The sequence below is a fragment of the Peromyscus californicus genome, unplaced genomic scaffold (genome assembly GCF_007827085.1).
Source record: "Peromyscus californicus insignis strain IS unplaced genomic scaffold, ASM782708v3 Scaffold_22__1_contigs__length_63687245, whole genome shotgun sequence".
In the NCBI taxonomy this organism is placed as follows: Eukaryota; Metazoa; Chordata; class Mammalia; order Rodentia; family Cricetidae; genus Peromyscus; species Peromyscus californicus.
The window spans coordinates 39,153,315-39,179,025 of NW_026294525.1; the positions used below are offsets into that span (position 1 = coordinate 39,153,315).

Sequence of the window (25,711 nt, forward strand, 5' to 3'; positions counted from 1 at the left end):
CGATATAATTGCATTTGTTTTTTATAGTTTTAGAATTTTACCCTTTTTCAGAGAACTATAAACTACTACATATATATATATATATATATATATATATATATAATCTCATTTATTATTTAGTAAATCTCTTAATAGTGTATAATCTGTTAATATATATTACTCCTCACTATAGATAATGTTTTCCTGTATTTGCATATCATATTTTGTCACAATCTCTAATGACATCTATGAGGAGATCTTTATACTTGCTTTTTAATTATTAGTGACATGTAAGTGTTAAACTGAAACCTTGTGTAGAAGAAGCCAGCAGACAGAATTTCTAGGCAGGCTTGCATGTATAGGAACAGAGAGATAATGTAATAACAATTCAAGGCTTATATTATGTTCTTTGACCTTCCTTTCTCCATGACTTTCACATATCTCAAGGAACACATGGCCATAATGTTGGTGTGTGTGTGTGTGTGTGTGTGTGTGTGTGTGTGTGTGTGTGTGTGTGTGTGTATTCCTGAAATACTGATTCTTAGTAATTCTTATAGGTAATTTCATTCATATGCACTTTATTTTCTTTTTCAAAACTTCAGTTCCTCATTTCCCTCCCAAACTGATGTCACTCACCCTGCATTTTATTGGAGAACATTGGAGTGTTTCAGGAAGCTTCTTTATTACCTTCCAATCAAATCCACCATTCTCCCAAGATCTCCACTCCTCCCCACATATTTTCTTCTGATGGAACTGATGGAAGAGTCACTAACACCTTTTCTCTGATGTGGAACCCTTTTTTATGAGCACTGGTGTCCATTTTCTCTCAGTTGCTCAAGAACCTACACCAGTTTCTGCTTCTTGACAGGTTTTTTCACTCAGCAAAAAAACAAAACAAAACAACAACAAAACCCACAAGCACCAATGTCAACCTTCAACAAAACAAATTTACTAATACTTTGGTACTTGAGATAGATTTGTTTCAGGTGCCCTGTGGATACTCTCAAATCCATGATGCTCAAGTGTCTTAGAAGAAATAGCACTTGAGTATTGCACATTTATACACATATATCAAATCAGTGTTAGGTGATTTATCATACTAATGTGATGAAAATGGTAGTATGTGATTGATAGACTAATGCTTAGGTATTAATGTCAAGGTATTTGTCAAGATAATGTTAAAAATACTCCAAACATGTTCAGGAAAGATGTGTGTAAAAACATATTTTGATCCCTTTTCTGTTGAATCTGTAGATGTGGACCTCATGTAGACTGAGGGCTGATTTTAATATAAATTATTTTTATAAATTATAATATAAATTATTAGTTTCTCATGATTTCTTTGTTAAAACTATTTGCATCAGAATGAGCAGTGAGTTCTACTTTTCTATGTTTAATATTAACTTTTTAATTTTTTTGTCACAATATATCATCTCTTCTTCTTAAATACTTAAAGAAAACTTCCAGAATTCATATCCCTAGTTCCTTCCTTCCTAGGTGAACAGTATCCTTTGCTCTCTTCTCATGGTCCCCCTTTGCTCCATATCTAAGGAGCCTTAGAGTGTCAAAGCATAGTTCTTAGCCCCATCCTGTCTTTAAGTGCCTCTCTATAGGACCTAATTCTTTCAGGAATGTTCACACTCCACTGATGTACTGACACAAATTCATGTCCACTGTTAAAATCTCTTTGAAATCAACATTCATGTGGACTAAAGTCTATTTGACTATACACCTAGTATATCAAATGGGTAATTCAAGCCTACACTGTAGGACAACTAGTTCCATACACAAACTTATTCTCTCTTTCCACAGTCTCAACATATTAGAGTAACAAATTCTAAATGTTCAGACTACAAAGCCAGAAGTCAATCTGGTCATTTTCTTACTATGTACTGCATTCAATATATTAATAAGTCTCTTTGCAATTAACTTCATAGAATAGTAACAATATAACCAGATGGACTTTTAATTAATAACAATTTACATGCTTTTCAATACCTCTATGCCTACTTAGTTTAATCCAACTGTATCTGCAACTTAAGCGTATTATTAAATTGATTTTCCTCTTGTGAGTCTAGTCCTTGCCACACCATGGCGAAGTTTCTAAATATAAATTTTATCACAGCATCCTTATCCTATTCAGTGTTTTATTACACATAGACAAACGTTAGGATTAAGATATGAGTCAGTGGTGTTCCTGGCTGGAATGCACAAAACTCTGGGTTCTATTCTTAGTGAATCCTTTTCCAAATAAAATGAAGTGAAAACTTCACTTTATATTTTCAGAATGTTAAAAAAAAATGGAGACTTCTTGTGTTCTTATATTAGGCTAATCCAGCTGTGAGAACCTGTATCAGTTGAGCATTTTTAGGAAAGATCTGTATAACAGGTGTTTAAAGGAACATATTAATAAGGCTTATTCTTAACTTCTTAAAAATCTGAATGAGAATTCGAAACCTAATAAAGAAATATATTTGTCAGTGACTTAGATATATGTAACGACACATATGCTAAGGTTACCGCATGAAAGTTAGGGGAAAGGGAGTCTCTGACTATAGCAGATATTTTATGTTAATATGTCAGGTTTTTTTTATCTGTTCAAGTCGAGAATTGTGCTTATATTGTCCAAATGTGTATGTTTTCCTAAAGAGAACTGCTCAACCTGAAGTAAACTTAGATTCCTTCTCTTTAAGTCAATTTATCAATTAGGACAAACAAAAATCACTTAAACAATCCTGAGGAGACTGAGTCTAGGGAATTTCAAATACTAGCTTTTTTCTCTTTGTGAAGGGCAGACTTTTCAAGAGTGTGGATAGTTTCAAAAAACAGAAAGGCTGATAGAACAGACCCTGGAGATTGGAGGGGAGCTAGATGACACAGACAGAGCGACTGCACACCCAGCTCCAAATACTGTCTCATCAGGTAATTTTGTTTTTCTTTTAATACACCCTGGGAAGTGTGATTTCAAACCCTTCTGATATAGTTAAAATGATTTAGGACGATATTAAATGTCCTCTAATAGTATGAAACAAACCCAACTCTCTCCACTATCAATACCTTGAGTCATCACTTGTACCATTTTGTGAAGTGAGCCTTTTATGGGAGCAGCACATTTATCATGAAAACCACAGCAGCTTATTTTAATTTTTGAATATGTAACTATTTTCATTTCTCTCCTTGTTCAGTATTCTGTATCTTCAGATTTAGTATTTCTATGATTTTTACAGAGAAAAAACCCTTAAGTTTTGCTTTCTTTGCACTTCAGATGGACAGAATTTCACCCTTGTGAGATCTTGTCACTTGTGACTATGTAGAGAAAACTTAATCTTTTGCTATAGTCCTTCAGAAAATAAAGGACCTACTGCTAGGAAAGTTATTTAAGGATGGGAGGTTATAAATCTTATAAACTGTATCTACAATGCATTGGAAGTTTTGTTTTTAACTCATCTAAAAGAAAACTGAAATTCTGCTACACTTTATATTCTTAGTAAACATGGGATAAGTTGTAGACTATAGAGCTCATCCTTCCAGGGTAAGAACATTGCAGTGTCTCACTGTTTCATAAAGAATTAACAGTTTTCGCTTATTGTATACTTCACATTACTGTTTCTATTGGTTAATATTCTGCTTCCTTGGCTTTCAAATCAATGCTTCTTGCTTTACATGCCTTGAGGGATAGCTTAAAGAGAAAAATCGTGCCCAGCAGCACTAATTATTTGGCTATTTGGCAATATTGAACTCAGCTATTTTTCCCCCTTCCTCATTGAGAAAAAGGAAACAGGAAGCCAAAAAGACAAGAAGAATTGAGTTCATTATACAACGCGCTATGACGCCGCCGTTAATATACTGTATAAATGCATTAAAAACTAAGTAATGGGTGGAGGCTCTGGGTGTAAAAACTGCTTAGTGTATTAATTGTACTCATAAAACCAGAGTGCAGAAACTCAAGTCCATCCATTCTGCAGCCTCCTGATAAACCTGGCTTAGCGGGTGCTCTCCTAGGGGGCTCTTCATTCTTCAGAGTGCCGGGATAGCCGTAGATAGGATCAGGAGGAATGGCAAAAAACATTCCTGGTACTCCTCTCTGGACTAATTGAGTGCATCGCACTCCGTTTCAGTTGCGATTCAAATAAAGGGGTTTGAAGACCTGTCACTAGAGATTTTTCCATCAACACTCAGAAGGAACGGTGTCTCTGTTATGGTATAAATGCAGCCACTTTGCTACAAAATGTCTACTTTTTTACACTCTGGGAAAGATGGCAGTATTTGAAATACCCCTGGTTACTGGAGATTTACAATAATACCTGTAAGTATGAAAACCCTGGAGTCCTGAAATCACCATCAGACTCATTCCTCTCAGCTTATATGTGTTAATGAAAGAAAAATGAAAAAAAAACTAATTATATCCCATTAATGACTATTTATTGCTGAGTCGTGCCCCTTTCTACTCTTCAAAGCCCCACTTCTTATTGCAGCAGGCTGCATACACATTTTTTCATTATTAAAACATAAACCTTGAGGAAGAGGAGGGAAGTAACGCTATAAGCATTATGCTGAAACATAAAACAGGCTAAGTATTTCAAAATTTCTTTGTGCAATACTCAATCAGCAAGGAGTTAAATAGGCTTATTTTCTTTGTATTGCTTTGAGTCTAATAACAGTATTTACTCAACATGGCTCCCTGGTTGCTTATATTGCACAGAGCTACTAATACAAAGTCTCAACTGCATTTTTAATGTAAATTTTAAGTACAGGACAAACTAGAGTTTTTATTTCTATATGAAAAGAATGGAAAACAGTCACTTATTCAGTCTTTCTTTGCCAAATAATCTGGAGGGCAGAAATGGGGAAATATTTATTCTGTTCTTCATTATTCATTGAGTTGTGCTTTTTTTTATATTTTTCCCAGGTCATCAAAGCATCAGTTGTCCCTATTGAATCTGCACAGAGACAATGGCATTCTGCTCTCCAAAGTTAATTTGACAACTGTCCCATTTAGTTTTCCATGTGATTTAGTTTCAACCTCACATTTGGGTGACAGTTTACAATGAGCTGGGTGATTTTCATAAGATTATCAAAAACTGTAGCACAGCCTGAGAACACACCAGGAGAAGGAGTGGGTCATATTGCTGGATATAATTGTAAGATAAATCCTGGAACTATTTAATGATCTCAAGGTTCATACAATAGAAGATAACTATCACATAGACTACCTATCCCAGTGTTTTCAAATTTCAAAAGAATGCAGTGGTTTTCTGTGCTTTTTAACTTCAAATATTCTAGAATGTAAGCATATATATATATATGTATATACATATATATGAGAGTGTTATCTACCTATCTATCTATCTATCTATCTATCTATCTATCTATCTATCCATCCATCTATCAATCATCTACCTATCTACCTGTCTGTATATCTATCTATCTATCTATCTATCTACCTATCTATAGTGTGTGTGTGTGTGTGTGCGCGCGCGTGTGTGTATTACACCCAACAATTCAGGATTTGAGACACAAGTAGCTATGTACCTACTTTTTTGTTTGTTTGTTTTAATATGGGCTCTAAGGGCACAATGAGATGTCTTATCAGGTAAAGACACTTTCACAAATGTCAGGCAACCTGAATTCAGTCTCCAGAACCCATACAAAATGAATGAGAAATAGATTCCATGGGTGCTTGTAGTTAAGAACCCCTGCTCTGCAAGTATGATGACCTAGTATTAATGGAGGTGACTATCTACCTGCAGATTGGGTCCATAGATTAAACTGAGATCCCATGTTTGCAGAGAAAGTGCTCTTAGCCACTGAACTGTGTCCCCATACCCTAAAGTATGGAATTTTCAATGCAAATGTATCCTTACAAATTTATTCTTATATTATCCCATATCTCTGTAAACAGTAAACTTAGAAATACTTAGCTTTTAATTTGTACCTACACTAAAACCTATCATTCTAGTATAATTCTTATAGAGTAGGCTTTTGAGACAAACAGGGCTGGCAAAGCAAAGATCATTTGGGTAAATTTGCTTTTTATTTTGAACAAAGCTATCTTGGGAATGTAATGACTGTAATTTTATTTTTTTTCATACTAATTTTACAAATGTTTCTTTGTGGGTGAATGACATTTTTGTTACTTAATGGACAGTTAATGTTTTAGGAGGGACACCAAAAGAAATAGTAAAGGCTTGAAAAAAAATCTTCTCAAAGTATACACAGGAAATAATAGCTTTGAAGTCAAAGCTTTTGATCTAGAAGAGAAAATAAAGGATTAATAATAACAGATTTGAATGGAAAGAGCAGATCAAGCCTCCCAAGGCAATTTCCAGAGAGGGAGGAACTAGAGGTTGGAGTACTGAGATGTAGGCTGCTGTTTGTTTATTCAGTTTTCTTCTTTTGAGAAGGGGGTCTCAAGAAGCACAGGCTGACCTTGAGCTCATCATCTATTTTCTCTGTATCCCAAGTATTGAGAGTACGTACAGTCATGAGTTAGGATGCTTAGATAGGCCATATCTTTACATCACCAACGCACCAGCCTACAGAAGCAGCTGCTTCAATGATCTGAGGCATCACAGTGAGATGTACTAACAGAATGGAGACTCAAGGGTGCAAAGTCTACACATAGAAGTCATTCTACCTTTCCCTTCTAGCAGCTCACGATGTCCTTCTTTCTATTTAGGAGAATGTTACACCAGTATTGGACACATGTGACATGTCTGCGCCCTTCCTTGGAAAAGGAAAAGGCTTTTAAGGCTCCCAAGACTTTGCAAAGTTTAATGGAGGGTTTCCTGTTTGAGAGGTCCCACCTGCAGTACTCAAGACACTTTTATGCTTCACAATAAAGACTATGGTGTTCGTGACACAATCTGGAGCATTAAGAAGTGGTATTAGCAAGAGAGACTGACATCAAAACGAAACAAAAAAATAAATAAAAGCAGAATTTAGGGTAGTCAACTTACTGGAACCATAAAAGCTGTATATGCCATGTAAATCTTGTTGGGGAGAGAAGCAGCTGACTCAACTTCACTCATAGAAAACATCAGTTTTGTGACACAGCACACACCGTTTCAGTGACAAGAGACAGAGTCAAGTGGAAGTGGAAATAGCTGCAGTTTCCAATCAAGCTGCACAGGGCATATCAGGGCTTTATTACCCTGGGAAGCGGGAACCTTAGCTTCTGCAAATACAGTTATGATAAAAAAAAATAAATGATTCATATAACTTAGAGTCTTGTCCAGCTCCAATTTGGAGTCTACTTCTTCCTGAAGAAATATGTGGAATTTAAACAGCCCCTCATCCCTCTAGGAACCTGGGATTTATTTGGTACTTTACTTGATAACTTAGATAGGGCCCATAGTAATATGTCAAGGGATAAATTTGCTTATTTGCAAATATCTAGTTCTATATTCAGGTTTCTGCTTCTAAACAATGGCCAGAAATCAAGAAGTTCCCTTTGTGCCTTGTTTTGAAAACTCCTATAAATACAATTCTTACAAAACAATGTATATTCTCAATATGGAGGAATATGTCAAAGTTAAAATAACCAAAGAATTCTGTCCTCACTCTAGAAAAATCAAAATATATATTTGTAGTGCCTAGGTGATTCATATGGTTACATTCCCTGTGCTTACTATTGCCTCAGAGTGCTTGGCCAACCCTAAGACAGATTCTATAGTTCCTAAGGTGGTAGAGTATAAAGGAGCACACCCCAGAAGCTATATTTGCAGCCAACTTCTGGAATCCACATTCTCCCTATTTGGTCTCTTTCCAGGGAATATCCTTGGTATATCTAGCTTTTTTTCTTGGTACCAGGAATGAATAAAACCTGATACCTACATTGTATACTAAAGACTGGACAGTTAAGTAACCAAATAATTAGAATATATTGATAACAGTATCCAGTGTCATTTGTTTTATGTTTTATCAATTGGGTTCATTTATAAACACCCAATGCTTGGCTGGTTCATCACTATAGTGTAGTAGCCCAGTGGCTACCATTCCCATGTGGTTTAATGACCAATTGAAGTTTAATAGGAAAGAAGAATCTATAAGTGGATACTATAACATTGTCCAACATAGCATGCAATTATTTTTATGTATGAGGGAGCTTTAAAATTTTTATTTATTCTTGTATATTATTACATCTTAATTCAGCAAAATGTTGCTCATTAGGTAATTATATGTAAAAATCAGTAATACAAATGCCATAGGTGAAATAGAAAAGGGGAAATTGTTGCTATTACATTTTCTTAAATATGATTAATATATTCACTACTCAGTAAAGGGATAAGAAATTATGATTCATTTTTTAATTAATAAAAGTGTATTCAGGTGTTTATTTCAAGTATGTTTTCTGAAACCTTTGTCCATTTCATGCTGTGTCAATTATATTGGCTTTGAACTGTGCTGTGTGTGTCTCTCTCTCTCTCAAACACATTGTCAAATCTTCCAGGTCACTTCTTACATGATATTAATAAAATTAATTATATTTCTGTCCTCCTTTCCCCTCAGTCACTCTTGATATAGCTTTTACATCTTTACCATGAAAGAGAAACAGTTTGACCTTCCTGATATTTGTTTATTGTTTATAGAGCTTTGTTTCACTATGTCATTATTCCCATTTTACAAGATTCAATGTTTTAACTTTTTTACCAACTTCTGGGTACATCATTGGTATTTTTCAGTATATTTTACCTATTATATCTCATTTTAAGGTCCTAAGCATTTTTACTTTCATGACATCAAAGTTTCATTGTTATTAGATTCATTCTTTGAAAAGTTGAAAATAGTTCCAGATTTTAATTTCAAGCAGTTAGGCCTTTCAGTTTAGAAGTATACTGCTCAAATTGTGTAGAGTTTCTTTTTTTTTTCTAGTCCTGTTTCACAGAGGTCAGTGAACACTAGCTTAGTGACTGCAAAGCATTATGCTTTGAGCATTTTGTGGTTTGAACCACTTAATAATTGGATGTTGTCTACAGCTTTGGAAGTTCTATGACGGTTGAAAAATTCTAGTAAATAAAATTTTACTTTTTGCTACTATTAATGTATGGATAGTCAACATTTTTCCTGACTATTGGTCTGATTGACATTTTCATAAAGGAGTATTACAAAATCTGGTTAATTCTGGATATAGCAGTTTATCTTTTTTATCCAATTAGTTTTGCTTTCTTAATCTTGTTGCTACATTATTTTATTCAGGATAACTATTTCATTCTCTGTCTGTCTGTCTTTCAATCTGTCTATACATGTGTATTTTTCTTTGAGGTTCTGGAAATTGGATACAGGACCTTGCCCATCCTGGGTAAGTAACAAATGCCTAAACAAATAAAAAATGCCTGGACAAACAATATGAGACAAGAAGTCTAGGAAAAATATCATTTAGTTCATTTTGTGTTGACCCTTGACTGCTTGGCATGAGGCCTACATTTAAGTTAGACCAATACATCCAGGGAGACTCCATTGGAGAAAACTATTTTTTTCCCTTTGTAAGCTGTTATTGATTCTTGGTTAGGGAGGAAGGGACATTGTGTCGTCCCTCCCCACCCCAACACTGGGACCCCATCTGGTTTGAAATTGTGCAGGTCTTGCGCATGCTGCTACAGTTGCTTGGAGTTCATAGGTGCATCAGTTCTGTTGTGTCTAGAAGACTCTGTTTCCTTGGAGCCTTCCATCCCTATTGGTGAAATTATTAAGGCCACTCCACATAGTTAAAAGGGAGGTTTATTTTGTGGGGTAACTTACAAGTGAAGGGAAAGGTGTGGCACAGTCCTGCGGTGTTCCCTGGAGAACTCTGCTTGGTCTACCTCCAGCGTCCAGGGTCCAGGAAGCAAGAGAGACTGCGCATCTGGATCTCCAGTCTTCAGGGTCCTCTCTTGGCCCCGCCTTGTAGGCGTGACAGTTACCGAAGCCTCAATGCGGGATGGAACTTCCAGATCAAAGCTGGAATGGCTCCCCACTACACACCCCCTCTGGCTCTTACAATCTTTCTGTGTCCTCTTATGTATAGCTCTTTGAGCCCTGATCATAACAAGTACTTGACATAGACATTACTGATTTGCACTATGTTGATCAGTATTCTTATTATCATTATGCCATTCCTCCTTCAATGTTACTGTTTCTTGCCTTAAACATCACTTTATCTGGCAACAAAACTATAGTTTTTGTTTCTGCTTTTGGGTATAGTTGTTTCCAAAGATGACATTTTCTACTTTTTTATAAATTTCTTTCAGTAACCTCAAATATTCAAGAGATAACCTCACAGGCAACATTTATCTCAAAGTTCCACCTTTACTTAGACCTGTCATTTTTCATTTCTTGACTGAAGCACAAACACTACATAACTTACAATAGGATGACATTTTAATGAACCTGTTATAATTTGAAGAACATCATAAGTAAAAAAAATTCTTTGATAAAACATTCCTTCAACAGCTAAACACCTTCAAAGACTGTACTTAATTGAACATGGACTTTAGCCACATTAATGTTTAGTCTGTATCTGGTTATCTCTTGCTCATTCTCCAAATAATCTTCAACATAAAAATATTCTGTAGAATTTCTCTCTTATTTTCAAACTCATTTATCAAGACTGTCATAATTGTTTTACCAGTTTAACAGTCTCTTCATTTTAGCCATGAACACAGAACTCACCATTTCCCTAATAGCAAAACTTTTCAAATATTTGAATCTGTGTCCTTGAAAGATATGCCTATTTATAAATTCCCTTAAATGGTTTTTACAGGTTCAAAGTCTGAACTCATAGTCTCGTTTCCCATCCAGAGAACATAGCTTTTTTTTTTGAGTTTTAGAGAGAGGTTTATTATAAATTCATAGGTAGGAGCCTGGGGGTGGGGCGGGGGTGCTCTTGTATAGATGCAAATAGGGTACCGGACTGTGGAAGCGTTTTGAGTGGCGTGACAAAGGAAGAGCAGTGTTGTGAACAGTCTGACTGGGAATTTGGACCCTGAAGGTCCTGTCGGTAGTGGTTCAGGACGAAGTGACATAGGTCACCGAACACTGGAGGACACCCCATCCTAACGCAGAAGCAGAGAACTCAGCAAAATCGATATGATGTGGGAAGTAAAACAAGCAATCGGCAAAGTTGCTCTCTATGTTAGAGAACATAGCTTTTAAAAGTCAGTTAATACCTTTATATTATACCTTCCTAAAATACTCATTCAATCAACAGAATCTGGTATTAACTTTTGGTATATACTCATGTATTCACACAACACACATATACATTTATACATACTAATTATATATAGAGTGATGGCTAAAAGTACAAATACATGAGCATATGTACCTATATATGGTATTTATAGCCATACAAACACACATATACACACACAAGCACACACATGCATGGTTCTAGCCAAGTCCTTTATCCCTCCCTCCCTCCTCCATCTCTCTCTCTCTCTAAATGGATGTATGCCTGTATATACATATAGATATAGATATATATATAGATATCTAAACATAAAATAATGAAAAAATGTTTCTTGTTCCATCTCATAATCAGTATAAAAGACTTGTTAATTACTTTAAAAATCCTGTTTCTTTTTCAAGTATATTTTGAAAAGAATTTTGCATTTTACAAGTTTTTTCTTCTTTAATAAGTGAGTATTGGATATTGGATGCTTCAGAGGTGGTGGTGAACCTTTTGAACATTAAATGTAAGGTGACAATATAATAAGCATGTCTCCCAGAAGAAGCTAGGGATGTGAGACTTGAACTTAGCAACAAGATCAATCCTGAAGATAAAAATCTGGTTGACATATGTTTAGAGATGATCACTTAAATTATGATAGAAAAATAACATTTTTCAAGTAAAATAATGTTGACAGAGAAATAAAAAGGTTCAATGACTCCATTTCCCACTTAAATGGTATTACAAGGAAGCAGAAAAAAACCAAAGAAATGATAATTGAACAAATAAGAAAATAATCAGCAGAATTTAATAAATACCAAAGTATGCAAATCATAGGATGGTTCATTTCCAGTGTTAAAAAAGAACTACAACATAGTTAATAATTACTATCAGAAGACAATTTTATATTTCCTAAAGCAAAATATGCCTGAAAAATTATTTTTTTTCTAATTAGATTAGTTGTAGCAGTGCTGAGAAATGTCTGCCACAGTTCTTGGCATTTGGTCAGTTGGGATCCAAAGGTGGCACTCTTTGGAAGGTTAGGGAAGTGCAGGCTTGTTGGAAGAAGTACATCAGCAGACTTTAAAACTACACATGTTGTGGACTTCCACTTCTATCTCTCTGCTTCCTGCTCCAGTCCCTGGGCCTCTGCCTGATGCATGCCCACCTGCCATGATGGGCTCTTATCTGGAGTCTTAAACTCAAACAAACCCTTTGTTCTACAAGTTGCCTTGCTCATGGTGTTTTATCTCAGCAACAGAAAAGTAACTAATACATCAAGGAAAGTAAAACCTAAAAAAAAAAAAACAAAACCATATGGATCCAATATACTTTCCTGTTTATATTTAACAACATTAGCCTTTTTCTTTATGACAGCAAGTATTGAACCCAGGTTCTCTAGCTTGCTAAGTAAGCACTCTACTGTGTAGCTACATCCTTGTCTCATTTTACTATTCTTATATTTAGGCAGCATCACATTTATTTGCCCATACAGGCTAGGCAAGTCTTGAACCTGACATTGTTCTGATTGCCTCTCTAGTAGCTGGGGTTATAGGTGTGTACAATCTTGTCTCACTTAAAAACAAATATTAGTTTTTGAAGAACAATGTAAGTAAAATGACTATAGCATATGTCCCATCTTTCATTTTTATATCCAAGGTCATAGAAGACAAATTTGATATAAACATTGATTGCATCGATTATAAATATGTACAAACATTGGAATATCACTAAATGAATAATTTTTGTTATGGAAAAAGTCAAACTGCAATTGTTGTAATAGTCTATTATTCTGACTACCATTCATTTCTGTTTTTAAGGATTTGTTCCTTTTAGCTTACAGTGTACGGAAGGTTTTTTAATCTTCTTTCTTCTTCTTATAGAAGAGAACACTTTTATCCCCAAAGCTTGAATTGAATGTATTATCTGGCTCCTTCAGATGGCAACATTTAATAATAAATTACATCTAGATCCTAGAAACAACTATGAAAGGCACTAAAATGTGGAAGCTTTCTAGAAGTAGCTCCCATACACTTCTAAATCACACACACCATTAAATATAATTAAGTACTATTGTCTAGGTTTCACTAGGTAAATTTCTAATGTCTAGTGAAATCTGACAGATATATACCTGTGACCTTAGTCTTATGGGCTTAAGGAAAAATAAATTGTTCTGTCCTGGGTATAAAGTAATCCCCCTGTCTGCCTTCTTTATAAGTTTAGTGTTTTATTCCTGTAAAACATGATCACCATTGACTAGTGATTCTCCTCAAAAGAAGCATGAATGGACACCTCAAAACAGCCCTTTCAGAAGACGTGGTGACACCCAGCTTCCACTGGGGCATCTTACAATTTTTCAAATCTAACAATTTCATTTTTTCAGCATTTGAGTAGACCAATAAGTTTTTTTTTTTAGTATGTTACTATGAAAACTTATTTTCTCATCCCAGGTGAAGAAATTAATAAATAAATCACTATAATACATGTGTTTTTGTTCAGTTATGTACTTTGAATCTAAAGATTACTAAAGACTAAATGATGTATCTTTCATCTTTTTGGAATAATTCAACTTAGTTGATGGATAGGATGGGTTTTCATTTCTATCTAAAAATGATAAGAGGATCATAATTACCTAGTATAATTTAATGAAATAAGAAGATTACATATGAAGACTTCTCAAAACTCCTAACACAAGGGTTCACTTCACATTTAGTGTTCAAAGGCAACTTCAAACAAAGTTACTAAATACAATAAATTGAAAATCTATTTCTTCTTGGTTTCCAAACATTTCATCTATTAAAATACCAATTCAAGGAATAACACATTATATGATACTTGATGATATTTAGTTTAAACACTATCATGTTAGCTACTAATATAAATAATGTAGAAATTGTTACTGTGGTATGGGTGTTTTGTTGCTATGATATTATATGTTCATATTATATGTCAACTTAACAGAAAATCAAAAAGCATTTTCTCTATTTGATAAAAATGAAACTAATTTTATCTTTTGTGAGTTCTTTACAGATACAATTTCTTTTTTTTAACCTTTTTAGAGCTTTATTGGGAGAGGGGGAGAGAGAGAGAGAGAGAGGGAGAGAGAGGACAGACAGAAGGAAGGAACAGAAAGGAAAGAGAGGGCACAATTTCTTTTTTTTTATTAAGGATTTTTTTAATTCATTTTACATACCAACCACAGATACCCCTCTCTTCCCTCTTCCTGCCCCTCCAGCCTTCCTTTCCCAACACACACCCCCCATTCCTCTATTTCTAACATACTCATTTAAATTTTGGTAATAGTGCTGGATTTTCATAGCAATAACCATATAACTATTTATACAAAGACAACCAAAGATCGAAGAGCTTAGTCTCACATACTATATTATTGTAATCAAATAATTACTGATTGTAGACACTGAGTTCATTCATGGTTGTACGTAGTTCATAACCACATGGAAAATTGTTTGCTTAGAAAAAGAAACTGAAAAGAACTATAGAAAGGAGAATCCAAATTTTGATCTCTACATCAGTAACTAAAATTTAACTTTGTTTTATCATGTCTTGCCTATATTTGTTGTAAATGAATACTTATTTTCATATTTTATGGAAAAAGACACACCTGTCTCATTATGTACATCTCACTGAATGCCTTCTCTTATTCTATTTCCTGTATTTATTCCTGAGATTCAAGTAATGGAAGCTTCAGATGTGATACACAATGTCTTACTTTTTAGAGGGTTGAAAATGACAATGGTTCATCTGCTATAATCGGGCTACTGGAAGCAGTCTCAACAGAGCCATTAATGCTATTTCATGAATCTGTACATTTTCAGTCACCAGTGCTTCCTACTAGCATTGTACTCCCCACAAAGCGTGAGCTACTTACAACAACTAAAGAATTAGATGCTGCAACAATCACACCTTTCTCAAATCCTCTGAGCAGGAAAGAAAACCCAGAACAGATAACTATAGAACTTAGTCCTTTATGGTTTTTATTTGAGATTATTTGTTAAAAGGAGATGATTAAGTTTTCATGTATTCGAAAGCCTTGGTGTACAAGAAAATGCTGTTAACTGCTTCATTGCTGATGATGGACAATCATCACATGCCTGTGAGAATAAGATTTCTCAGTCTTCAGCTTGCAGCTTGCTTGGGCTTCAGGGTTTTAGGATGCGCCCTCACAATTGTTTAATGATCTTGTTCAAAACCACGAGATCCTCATCTCTATTCTGTCTCAGCAGATACACATGGAAAGTTTGCTACCTCCAGAGAACATCTGTGCACTCAGCTTGACTTAGCTCTCATTCTCTGTGTTTTTATGTTAAACAAACTCCGGTTTGCTGAATCATTGCACTGTCTATACTCCTGACACTTGACTTACAATTTTAAGGTGATTTTTGTAAAATTGAGACTATTGTTAAATGCCATTCTAATGTGGAATGTCTTTGAAGAAAGTGGATTACAGAACAGCAGAGATATATAAATGGGGATTAATTCACGTCCCTGGGAAGGCGTGCTGCCTTTTAAGCAGCGATTTCATCTGTGTTTCTTGTAGAGAAGCCAGAACAATTTTTTTCCATTGGTCACAGCTCCTTCCCAAATGGGTTGTCTGCTGCCACAGTATACAGAATGACTCTCTGTACAAATCAGAATGGTCATTATCCAGGCTGACTGTAAGGAACTAGTCCCAAATCTGATCATTGAATATATCCCTAGATTCTCCCTCATCCCATAAGGTCATGCTCTTATTTTATCTCCATCTTTTTTCATTGAACCAAAATAAATCAAAATGATTTCTACTCAACATAAATCCATAGCACAGATTAAATGATAAGCGAACACTATTAAGAATGCTAAATGTTTCGTCAAACACCTACCTATATATTATCAGCCCCTATTTCTCGATCTTGACCAGATATGTAGATATGGGGAAGTGTTGTCTAGAGACTTTTCTTCTTCTGAGTCCTGGGTTTTTTAAGATGTCAGTATATTTCAGACATTCTTACTAATGTGATAGTGATAGCAAAAGAATATTTCACATCTTCTGTCTTCCAACATTAGCAAAAAGAAGTTGGTAATTCTCTCCAGAGTCAAGGTTTACTTAAGTGGATGGATTCCCTTACTGACTGATTTGCTGCAACAGTGCTACAACAGAACATTGGTGGATTTAGAGGTCTGCAGACTACATCATTTCAATGGTCAATGAAAATTCATGTTAAAATTACATCAGTGCCCCAACACACTAAAAAAAGAAATCACAATGAAAACACCAAGAGTTTTACATCTCCTAGACTACGTTAGAATAATGTATTATTTTTTGTTCATTTTTATAATAAATTATTGCCTTCTGATAACAGTTTATGGATTGTCTAAATTATTGTATTCTGATTTAAGTTCAACCAGGAAAACATTGCTGAATATAAGGAAATGAAGTGCCTTCAAAAAAAATCTTAAAGACAGTTGTCTCTGAAAAATATACTATTTGGCATTAGAATTCTCTCATGTATTAAGGCATAGTACATGAGTAGTGTTATGCTATACATCTCATGTTAATTTAGCTAAAAAGCACAAATTGTATCTTTGCGATGACAGAAACACCGAGATAAAAGTGAGACGCCCTTTATCTCACCTTCACCCACTGCATTGAGAAGACAAGAGCTAGGAGAGACTTGGACTAACTTATGAAGAAATTCATTAATGCAGGAGTGATGACCCAGGCAAATCAGATGGCAAATTACCTTTGAGAGATCCCCCGCCTCCAAATAGAAGCAGATAACAAACACGTTCCACGTCACCCAGAGGACTAGCCAGACAGCATACTGTGAAAAAGCAAAGGAAGAAGAGCAGAATTAATTTGGAATTAGCTGAGTCAGAGGGCAAATAGATCTTGCACTTCTGAAATTCAAATCAAAAGATTAGGTGAAAATACTGGATGTTGCTTACATCTAAAGAACACACACACACACACACACACACACATATATATATATATATATGTATATGTATATATAATGTTGATTTCTTACAACCTTTTATGGTCTCAGAGCTCATAAAATACCGAAGGATCTTTTTTTTTGGTTTTTAAGGCAGAAGAAATAACAGCTTCCCTCTTTCTATATAATGGGTTTTTAGTTTACAGACATGGAGATAATTGGATGCTCCCATAGACACACTAAATATGTAAAAAGAAAACATTTTTGTTTAGTAAAGTCATTTTTATAGTGAATATGCAAACTTACTTCAAATTGCTAAGGTTATTCCCAACACAATGGTCCTCACGTCCATGTCCCATGTAGTCAGGTTTTTTTTTTTTCTTTTGTGTTTTACTTCTTTGCTCATCTTCTTATATTATCCTCTCACAAACCCCATGACATAACAGTAATCATCTAGCAATTATCCAGAACTTTATTCTGTTGCCTGCTTAGTGTATATTCTGCAGTAGCAAGGAATTTGCTTAACAAGTCACAGTTTTGATCATCCAGTCAAACAAATTATTTTAAACACCTAGAAGTCAATATCCTAGAAAAACACTGCAGATAACAAAGACCAAAATTAATTACCCACAAACTCATGTCAAATAAAGGAGATGATTTTTAAAAGGATGAATATCACATAGGAAATGATCAAATTATGTGTAATGTGAAGACAAAGAAGGAAGATGTGAAATCTTTTTTTTTTTTTAAAAAGGAGGGGACGCTTCCTCTCTAAGAAATGAGTGAAACTGACTGTCAGACATAAGTTAAAATGTGAGGAACGATTGGAATGGTGATATCAACAAGAAAATGGCAGGCGTGGGTTTTGCTTTGTCAATTGAAATCACGGGGTATTATGTTACTTTCTGCTAAATAAACCCATGGCTTCCATCTCTTTGATGAGTTTCATATCTCTATGTCACAAGTCAAGAACCTCCATGGTTTTGAACCATGCTGTCTTTTAAGTCACTTATTTGAGCTCATCTCTGTAGACATCCTGGACTCCAAACACACTGTTGACTTTCTGTTCTGTGGATTTAAAGTACATTTTTCTTCTCAGGGTCTTTTACCGTATAATTCCTTCATCATTGATTTTTTTTTCTTTTCTCTACACATTACTCTTCACATCCATCAATATTTTACTTTTCTTCAAAGGTCACCTAAAATAACACTTGCTGACAGACACGCAGTTACAGCTGGCTGAGCTTTTCATAGAGTTTTAGCTGATGTTGCTGTATTCATTTCACCCCTAATAGTATCTTTAATTACTTATACATAAATGCCTAATGTTCAAACAATAATGCATTTAGGGAATATATTCTTCTGTGTATGTCCATCTCCCTAAGCTCCTAACTCAATACCTTGGATATAACAGACATTCAGAAAAATATTATTTTTAATTCAGGGAGTGAATGATAAGAAACTGAGAGAAAATACTATTTTCAGTTGCAGAATGCCGACTCTACTCATGGACATCGTTTGTGCAGGCATACTGTGATCATTCTGTGATTTGAGGAGTCATGAAATTGTTGGGTAACAGTAAATGATGATTACACAGCATTTTAAAGATGTTCAGTTGTACCATCTGCTGTACAGGGCTGTTGTTCTGTGCACCATAGAGTGACGAAGGCCAAATCAAATGGTCCAAGAATAAAGATATTTGAGATGGTACCTAGAGTGTGGGCTGAGAACTGATGATGAGATTCATACACTGAGTAATTGCGGAAGAAGATGATCTTGATCTGTTGAACAGGGATCCCATGAAACATTTGAGTTTGATCAGTGTGTGTATTTAGCTAGCTCAGCTTATTTTTAAACTAAATGGGGGTTTATTATCAATTACTTTGAGTATGTTTTTTATCACTTTCTTGTTAGGTATTTAGATTTCAAATATTCCACAGATCGCCTTTTCACTGCAGTTGCTTCCTATTCTCTGCAGAAGCATTTTCATTGTATCTGACACATTCTAGCTTTGCTTTGCTTTCCTGTAATTTGAAACATACAAACAAACAAACAAACAAACAAAATCTTGTTCATTTCAATGTCCTGAAGTATTTCACCTATGGTGGTTCCTAAGAGTCTGGGGTCTTGCATTTATTTGATGTATAGATTTGGATTTTAGTTTCAGAAATACAATGAAGTTCTGGGTCCATATTGATAACATGATGAAGAAAAAAAATGTACCTACAGTTTGCAATCATTTAGTTAACTTTTTAAAATCAAAATAAAGAGAAAAGGGTAGGAAAAGTAAATTCATGTTTTCCTTTGGTCCCATTAACACATTTCTTTGCCTTTTAATGATGGATGGAAAGCTGAGTAGATCTTACTTATGAAATGACAGATTAGGAGGTTAGCAAAATATTTGGGAGGAGTGCATGAAATGCTTTTCATCACATGACTCAAACGTTCCTGAAATTTGTCATTGGCAGGCACTAAAGAATGTTAATGCTAGATGGAGGATAAAGCTAAGAAGTAGAACCTTGCTTGTGGGAGCACTGAGCTCAATCCTCAAAACTTAAAAAGTAAACAGATAAATAAAGACAGAAAATGTCAGTGCAGTGGTTTTCTGTTGAAAATGTAATTTTCATTTTATTTTACTTTATTTTATTTGTATGTTTTGCCTGCATGGGTCTATGCAACTCTTGAGTGCATGATGCTGGAGAGAGGCCAGAAGAGGGCATAAGATTCTCTGGAACTGTAGTTACAAATGGTTGTGAGCTCCCATCTGCATGCTAGAAATCAAACCTGGATTCTCTGAAAGAACACTCAATGCTTTTAACCACTAACCCATTTCTCCAGCCTGATGCTGTTAGTTTTCTATTACAAACCTGAAATTATATATAAAATTTATCAAGTGGTAGAAATATTACATATATCTCCACAGGTACTTGTCATACTAGTTTATCCAACAACACAGTGAATATATAAATAACAGTTTTCTCCTCTTTGAGACTAATATAGTATTTCCCAAATTATACTTAATTACTTACATGTATATATAAATTGTATTCAGTTTGGTTAAAACTTGAGCTGAAATTTTTTGGTTTAATAAACAAAATTAAACAATATTATGGGAGGATGGCTAAGATCAGACACCCCATAAAAATACATTACATAGAAATTAAGAACATTGTACATATCATCTGCATCTACCAGTTAGGAACTCTACAGATATTCCAGCTATATGGTATCATTGAGGTTCAGATTCTACAACTGTTTATTAATAATTGGTAACTCAGAGGGCTTCTATGAGGCTAGGTGATGGAGTGCTTCAAAGCATTCATAACTTGAGTGTTCGATAGCTATTGCCACTTTATTATAATACATACATTAGTGCATTGCACTTTGTCAAAATAAGACAGCAGTGACACCAAAAGTTTATCATACCAGACTCCGTAAAACACACTCCACTCATGTATCTAACACGTCATTCTATCCAGCTGCTTTTGCAACCAAGAATTATTTTCTTAAGATAATATGATTATCTCTAACTTAAAGGTGTTCTTCTTTTTTGTCCTTTTACTTAAATTCCAAAATTGATATGTACATCGCATTTTGAAGGAAACAGTTACATTTTTAAATTAAGACAATATTTTTTCATCTTTTATTACTATATCATACATTTATGAATCACATTCTATATCTGATTCTATGGGTTTCTTTTCATAGTATTTATGGTAAAGATTCTGCAGGTCCACCTTTTCCAAGGGTAGCACAGAAGCACATGTTCCTCTTTCATCTTTGTGTTTCTTTGAATTACTTTTGTTTCTTTGTATACCTTACTACGAGTCAGGTGGCCCCATAAAATACTAGATATTACAAGCTTATAGAAGAAAGTCATCACTTTTAGTGCTCTGGGCCCTTGAACAAACAGAGGGAAAAAACTTGAGTGTACTCATAGTAATCCTGGTAATCATTTCATTATGCTAAATAGGGGTTTTACTAACTTTATTCCATTTATCTTGATGCATTAATTATCTTTCATTTAACTTTCTTTTATATCATCATTGCTTTCTTCATTTTTTTATTATTCCTTTCTGTAATAATATTTCGTTTTTAATAGCTAATGGAAGTATTTTTCTGGACCAAATATCTTCCCGTTGGATGTTAGTAGTTGCCTGAGTATTGATGAAGGTATTTGCATTTCCTTATAAATTGTCTGGCAGTGATTTTTTTTTTTTGCCAATATACTCTATTGCTAAGTCTGTTCTTCAACTTGTTCATGTAATAGAAATTATAAGGGTCTGTACTAACTTCTTTCCACTTGCTACAGTGAGTGGATTGGCAATAGTTGACCATTGCTCACCTTGGATGTAATTGGAAATGACATTCTGCCTGGGAGAACTACCCTAACAAGATGACAGAGAGTTGCACTGGCTAGGTATCACCTCACTTGTGGTTTTCTTCAGTAAAATGAATCTTGCTTCAGTCTCATTTTTCCTGTGAAAAGTCTTATATTTTAACCTCTCAGATAAAAGCTTAAAAGCTTTGATCTATTATCTGTGATAAGAGACAAATCCCACTTCTTGATGAAATTCACTTTTCAAGAACTGATGCCTGAAGCACCCAATAAACCATTTGAGAAACTAATGCAATCTGAATCTTACCAAAATGTTGAAAACTGTTAGCTATAAATGAACTAATGATTCATCATGATTTCCCTGCTGTCTTGTGGCTAGAACAACAAAATCAAATTACCTACATAAAGTAAAAAGTAGTTAAGGCTCTTACTCATTGTAGGCAAATCAGATATATTTGTGCTCTGCATGTGTGTGTGTGTGTGTGTGTGTGTGTGTGTGTGTGTGTGTGTGTGTGTGTACATGCATGCACATGCACACATATGCACAGGGACACACGTGCCAGGACAAACTGTGAAGGTCAGATGACAACTTTTGGGGGCTTCCTTTCCCTCTTGACTATAGCGTCCTGTGTCATCAGGTTTTTTGGCAACCATCTTTACCACCGGAGCCAACCAACTGGCCTGATACACAGTTGTATATTATGTTGGAATTGAGATTAGGTTACGCAAGGATTAAATGGTAATACATTTTTTATTTGGAAAAAAATATCAATCACATCTAAATGGTGCTGCCAATTCCTCTCATTTAGAATATAAACGCCTAGAATTAACCTTTAGATTTTTAAGGTGTCTCATAGATTCAGCAAGACAAAGCATGCAATTTGAACATAGTTAGACAGCTTTACATGCCAAGTTACACATGTAACTTTACAATTTTTATTAAGATAAAATGAACTTTATAAACTGTCTGAAACTATAAAATAGAGCATTGTTTTCCCAAAGCACTCTCATTTTGAAAAACTAAGGGAGAACAAAAGAACTTAAGACAGATACATTTTCTCATAGTTCTTGCTAAAAATTTCCATAAAATTAACATCAGGAAAATTGACTTTATTTTATGATATTAAAAGGAAGAGGCAAGCATTATTTGAAATAGAGATTTAAGTTTATAATTTGTCTGCCATGCTAATTTCATGTTTAATTTTCTTAAATATTGCCCAATTTAGAAAAATTGTTTAGCATTATTATTATTATTATATAAAGAGAAAGACAAAGGTACTCGATTGTCATGATATATCATAAGTGATTTATTAGTAAAGAAACTGGTCATGAATCACTTCACATTCATTAACCACCAGCTGGATGCTTGGGCCTTCCACCGATGTGTCGGAGAAGCATTACAGGATATGACCCAATTTGTCTACCGACCTGACTTCTACTTCCTATTGCAATATTATCAATTATTGATATGCAATCTGCAGGGATGTTTTCTGGTTTGAATATTTTTCTTAGGCTACAAAAGTAGTATCAGCAGCTAACATCACTGAGACCATGCTGCTAACATAAACGTAATGATGCATCAGCTCGGATGAACTTCCTTAAAACAATTCCTTAAAGCGAAACATGGGGAGGTTGGAATCATTAGCAAGTAGGTGTTTATAAGAGAAGGGAAGATGTTTGAAAGATAGATTGAAACATCTGCTTCCAAAAACAAACATTTCTGCTCAGCATGCTTTGGACACGCTGATGAATTGCTCAAGGCTCGCGGTGTCCTAGGTTAAAGTCCTCATCGCTAAGGGCTGCATCTCCTGACCTGTTGAGATACTGTCATCACTTCCTTGCCTGTTGTTACGATAAGGAGCAAAAGTAGCCAAAACAATCCATTTATGTTTCAGTTCCTGATTATTTCACGCCAAGAGAAGTCTGCATTACAATGAAAATCTCCAAATCCTGTTATACCTAACTCCTGCTGTAAAACTTTCTCTTTTATAAGAAACCGCTTCACAAAATATACTATCATTATAAATTATAATGCTCCCAGGGATGAAGTCTCTGGTAAGATTATCATTCAAAGTCTCTTAAGAATCTAATGCTATGCTGAACGTGGGGTCACATGCCTTTAATTTTAGCACTGGGGAAGCAGAGGCAGGAAGGAGGATCTCTGTGAGTTTGAGGCCAGCCTGGTCTACAAAGAGAGTTCCAGGACAGCCAGGGCTACAGAGAGAAACCCTGTCTCAAAAAAAAACCAAAACAACCCCCCCAAACAAACAAACAAACAAACAAACAAACAAAAACAAAACCCAACCAACCAACCAAACAAAAAGCAACAAAGAAAGATTCTATAACTTTCAAGTCATTTAAAAAAATTCCCCCATTCGCAGGCTTTTTTTGTTATCGAGAGTATTAAAAATTCTGAACATCAAGGAGGAGAAATTGAAGTAATATCATATTTGGGAACTATGCATTTAACATTTTAGTGGTATCCTCATTCTCCTTTCTCTGTATATTGCTTAAGTCCTGTCATGCATACATTAAATAGAAATATTGCTCTTTATTCTATACTTCATGAATTTTACTTGGTAAGGAAGTCTTATTGAATAGGCTATAACATGCATGAAAGTTCAATCATGCACAGAGTTATTAGGTTAATTCTCTGTTATTTAAACTTCCAATGCTTTTATTCTGTTTGTATTAGTTCTGAGATACTAGGATTTACTTAAATATGTTAGTTTAGTTTGACATCAAAATCCTTTTGGCAGTCATACTTGAAAATGTTTAACTCAATCAACAGTCTATAAATTTCCAAACATTCAGTGGACATTATTTTAAAAAATATGACTATTGTTTTTTTTCAGAACTAAAAATCAAAACAATATCCCAGATGTATTGTTTGTCTTGAAGTAAAATGTGAAAGTAATTTCCTTTGATCAAAAAATAAAAATATTCATTAAGCACAAATCAGATGTTTGTGAATATTTTCTTGTGCTTTAACTCACTCAAAATATTTAATGACAGGAAACTTATTTCTCTGTAGTTCCTGAGGCTGGAAATGTTCTACAGAAAGGCCTTTGCCCATGTACAATAATTTTTGTTATATGGGAATATTCTGAATACTGTGTGCAAATAAATTTTAGGTTGAAAAATTTAATAAAATATAACTTGGTGAAACACATCAAATTGTATTCAATTTATAAAAGCTAAAATTTATGAGACACTAAAATTATATAGTGATTTTATTGAGTTTTGTACAGTAGGATGTTGACTTGTGGGTCTGCAATGCAACAATGAGTGCAGGGGAAAAGAATCTTTAGTTTGCTAAAACTACAATTTCCAGTTCATTGTTTCATATTTATCACTATTTGTGATTTGGAGTGGAACCAACAATCTATTCTTTCTTGCCAGTCAGCAAATAATTTAAGTCCCATATGGTTATCCTTTTGTTTTTTATATCTTTGTTTAAAGATTTTATTAACAACAGTTTTCCTTCTGTTCAAGGTATTTGAATTGCCAAAAAACCACTAATGATGCTGGTTTACTCTTATTCATCATTTGAAGATCAGCCAAAATGCTTTATAAATCTTTTAGAAAGTTAACTGCCATGAGTTTGAAGGGGCGTGTGTTCAGACATGTGTAGACAGGTGCACACATGTATACAGGTTTTCCTCTTTTATCACTCTTCACTTTATTTTTTGAAATAGCACCTCTCACAGAGCGTGGGCCACACAACTAGCTGGCCATCAAGTCCCTGAGATTTGCCATTGTCCTCTTACTCTGCCCCCACACAGCATTAGGATTATATAAGCAATCCTGTGTGCCCACTCTTTAACATGTAAACACTTTACCCATTGAGACATCTCATCAGGCCCTGAACATTTTTATACAATACATCTAGTACTATTTTTATTCCATTGATCTTCATCATCCTCCCATTATAGGTTATACAACAGCCTTTCCAGACCTATGCACACATAAGTTTCCCAAACTTGGAGAGATATTAACTTATATAGCAAAACTGGATAGAAAATAAATTTTTTTTCAGCCATGAGTATGGAAGAGTTGGAGGTGGGCTGATGTCCTTTAATATCAAGAATATACAATAACATCACATATGTCTTTGTAAGAGGCAGATAGGTGGATATTTTATACAGAGAAGGAAAAGGGGTAATTGGAGGGGAGCAGTGTGAGGTCTGATTGTGCTGGGTTATGTAATGACAGGTCTTCCCAAACATCATGGAATTTTGTAATCACCCCAAACCCTAAAACTCAAGACCTTTGGAATGCTAGACACTCTGGAGGTAAGGAGAATCC

The 25,711-nt window shown here is 34.7% G+C and overlaps 1 protein-coding gene across 4 annotated transcripts in view; it reads right to left on the minus strand.

The window, feature by feature from the left end:
- Nkain2 (sodium/potassium transporting ATPase interacting 2) overlaps positions 1–25,711 on the minus strand; it is a 1,070,529-nt gene that overhangs the window by 498,786 nt on the left and 546,032 nt on the right. For all 4 annotated transcript variants that reach the window (XM_052751299.1, XM_052751298.1, XM_052751297.1 and 1 more), the window contains exon 3: positions 16,870–16,950. In XM_052751299.1, coding sequence (XP_052607259.1) covers positions 16,870–16,950 — 81 coding nt within the window. The remainder of the gene's footprint in view (positions 1–16,869; positions 16,951–25,711) is intronic.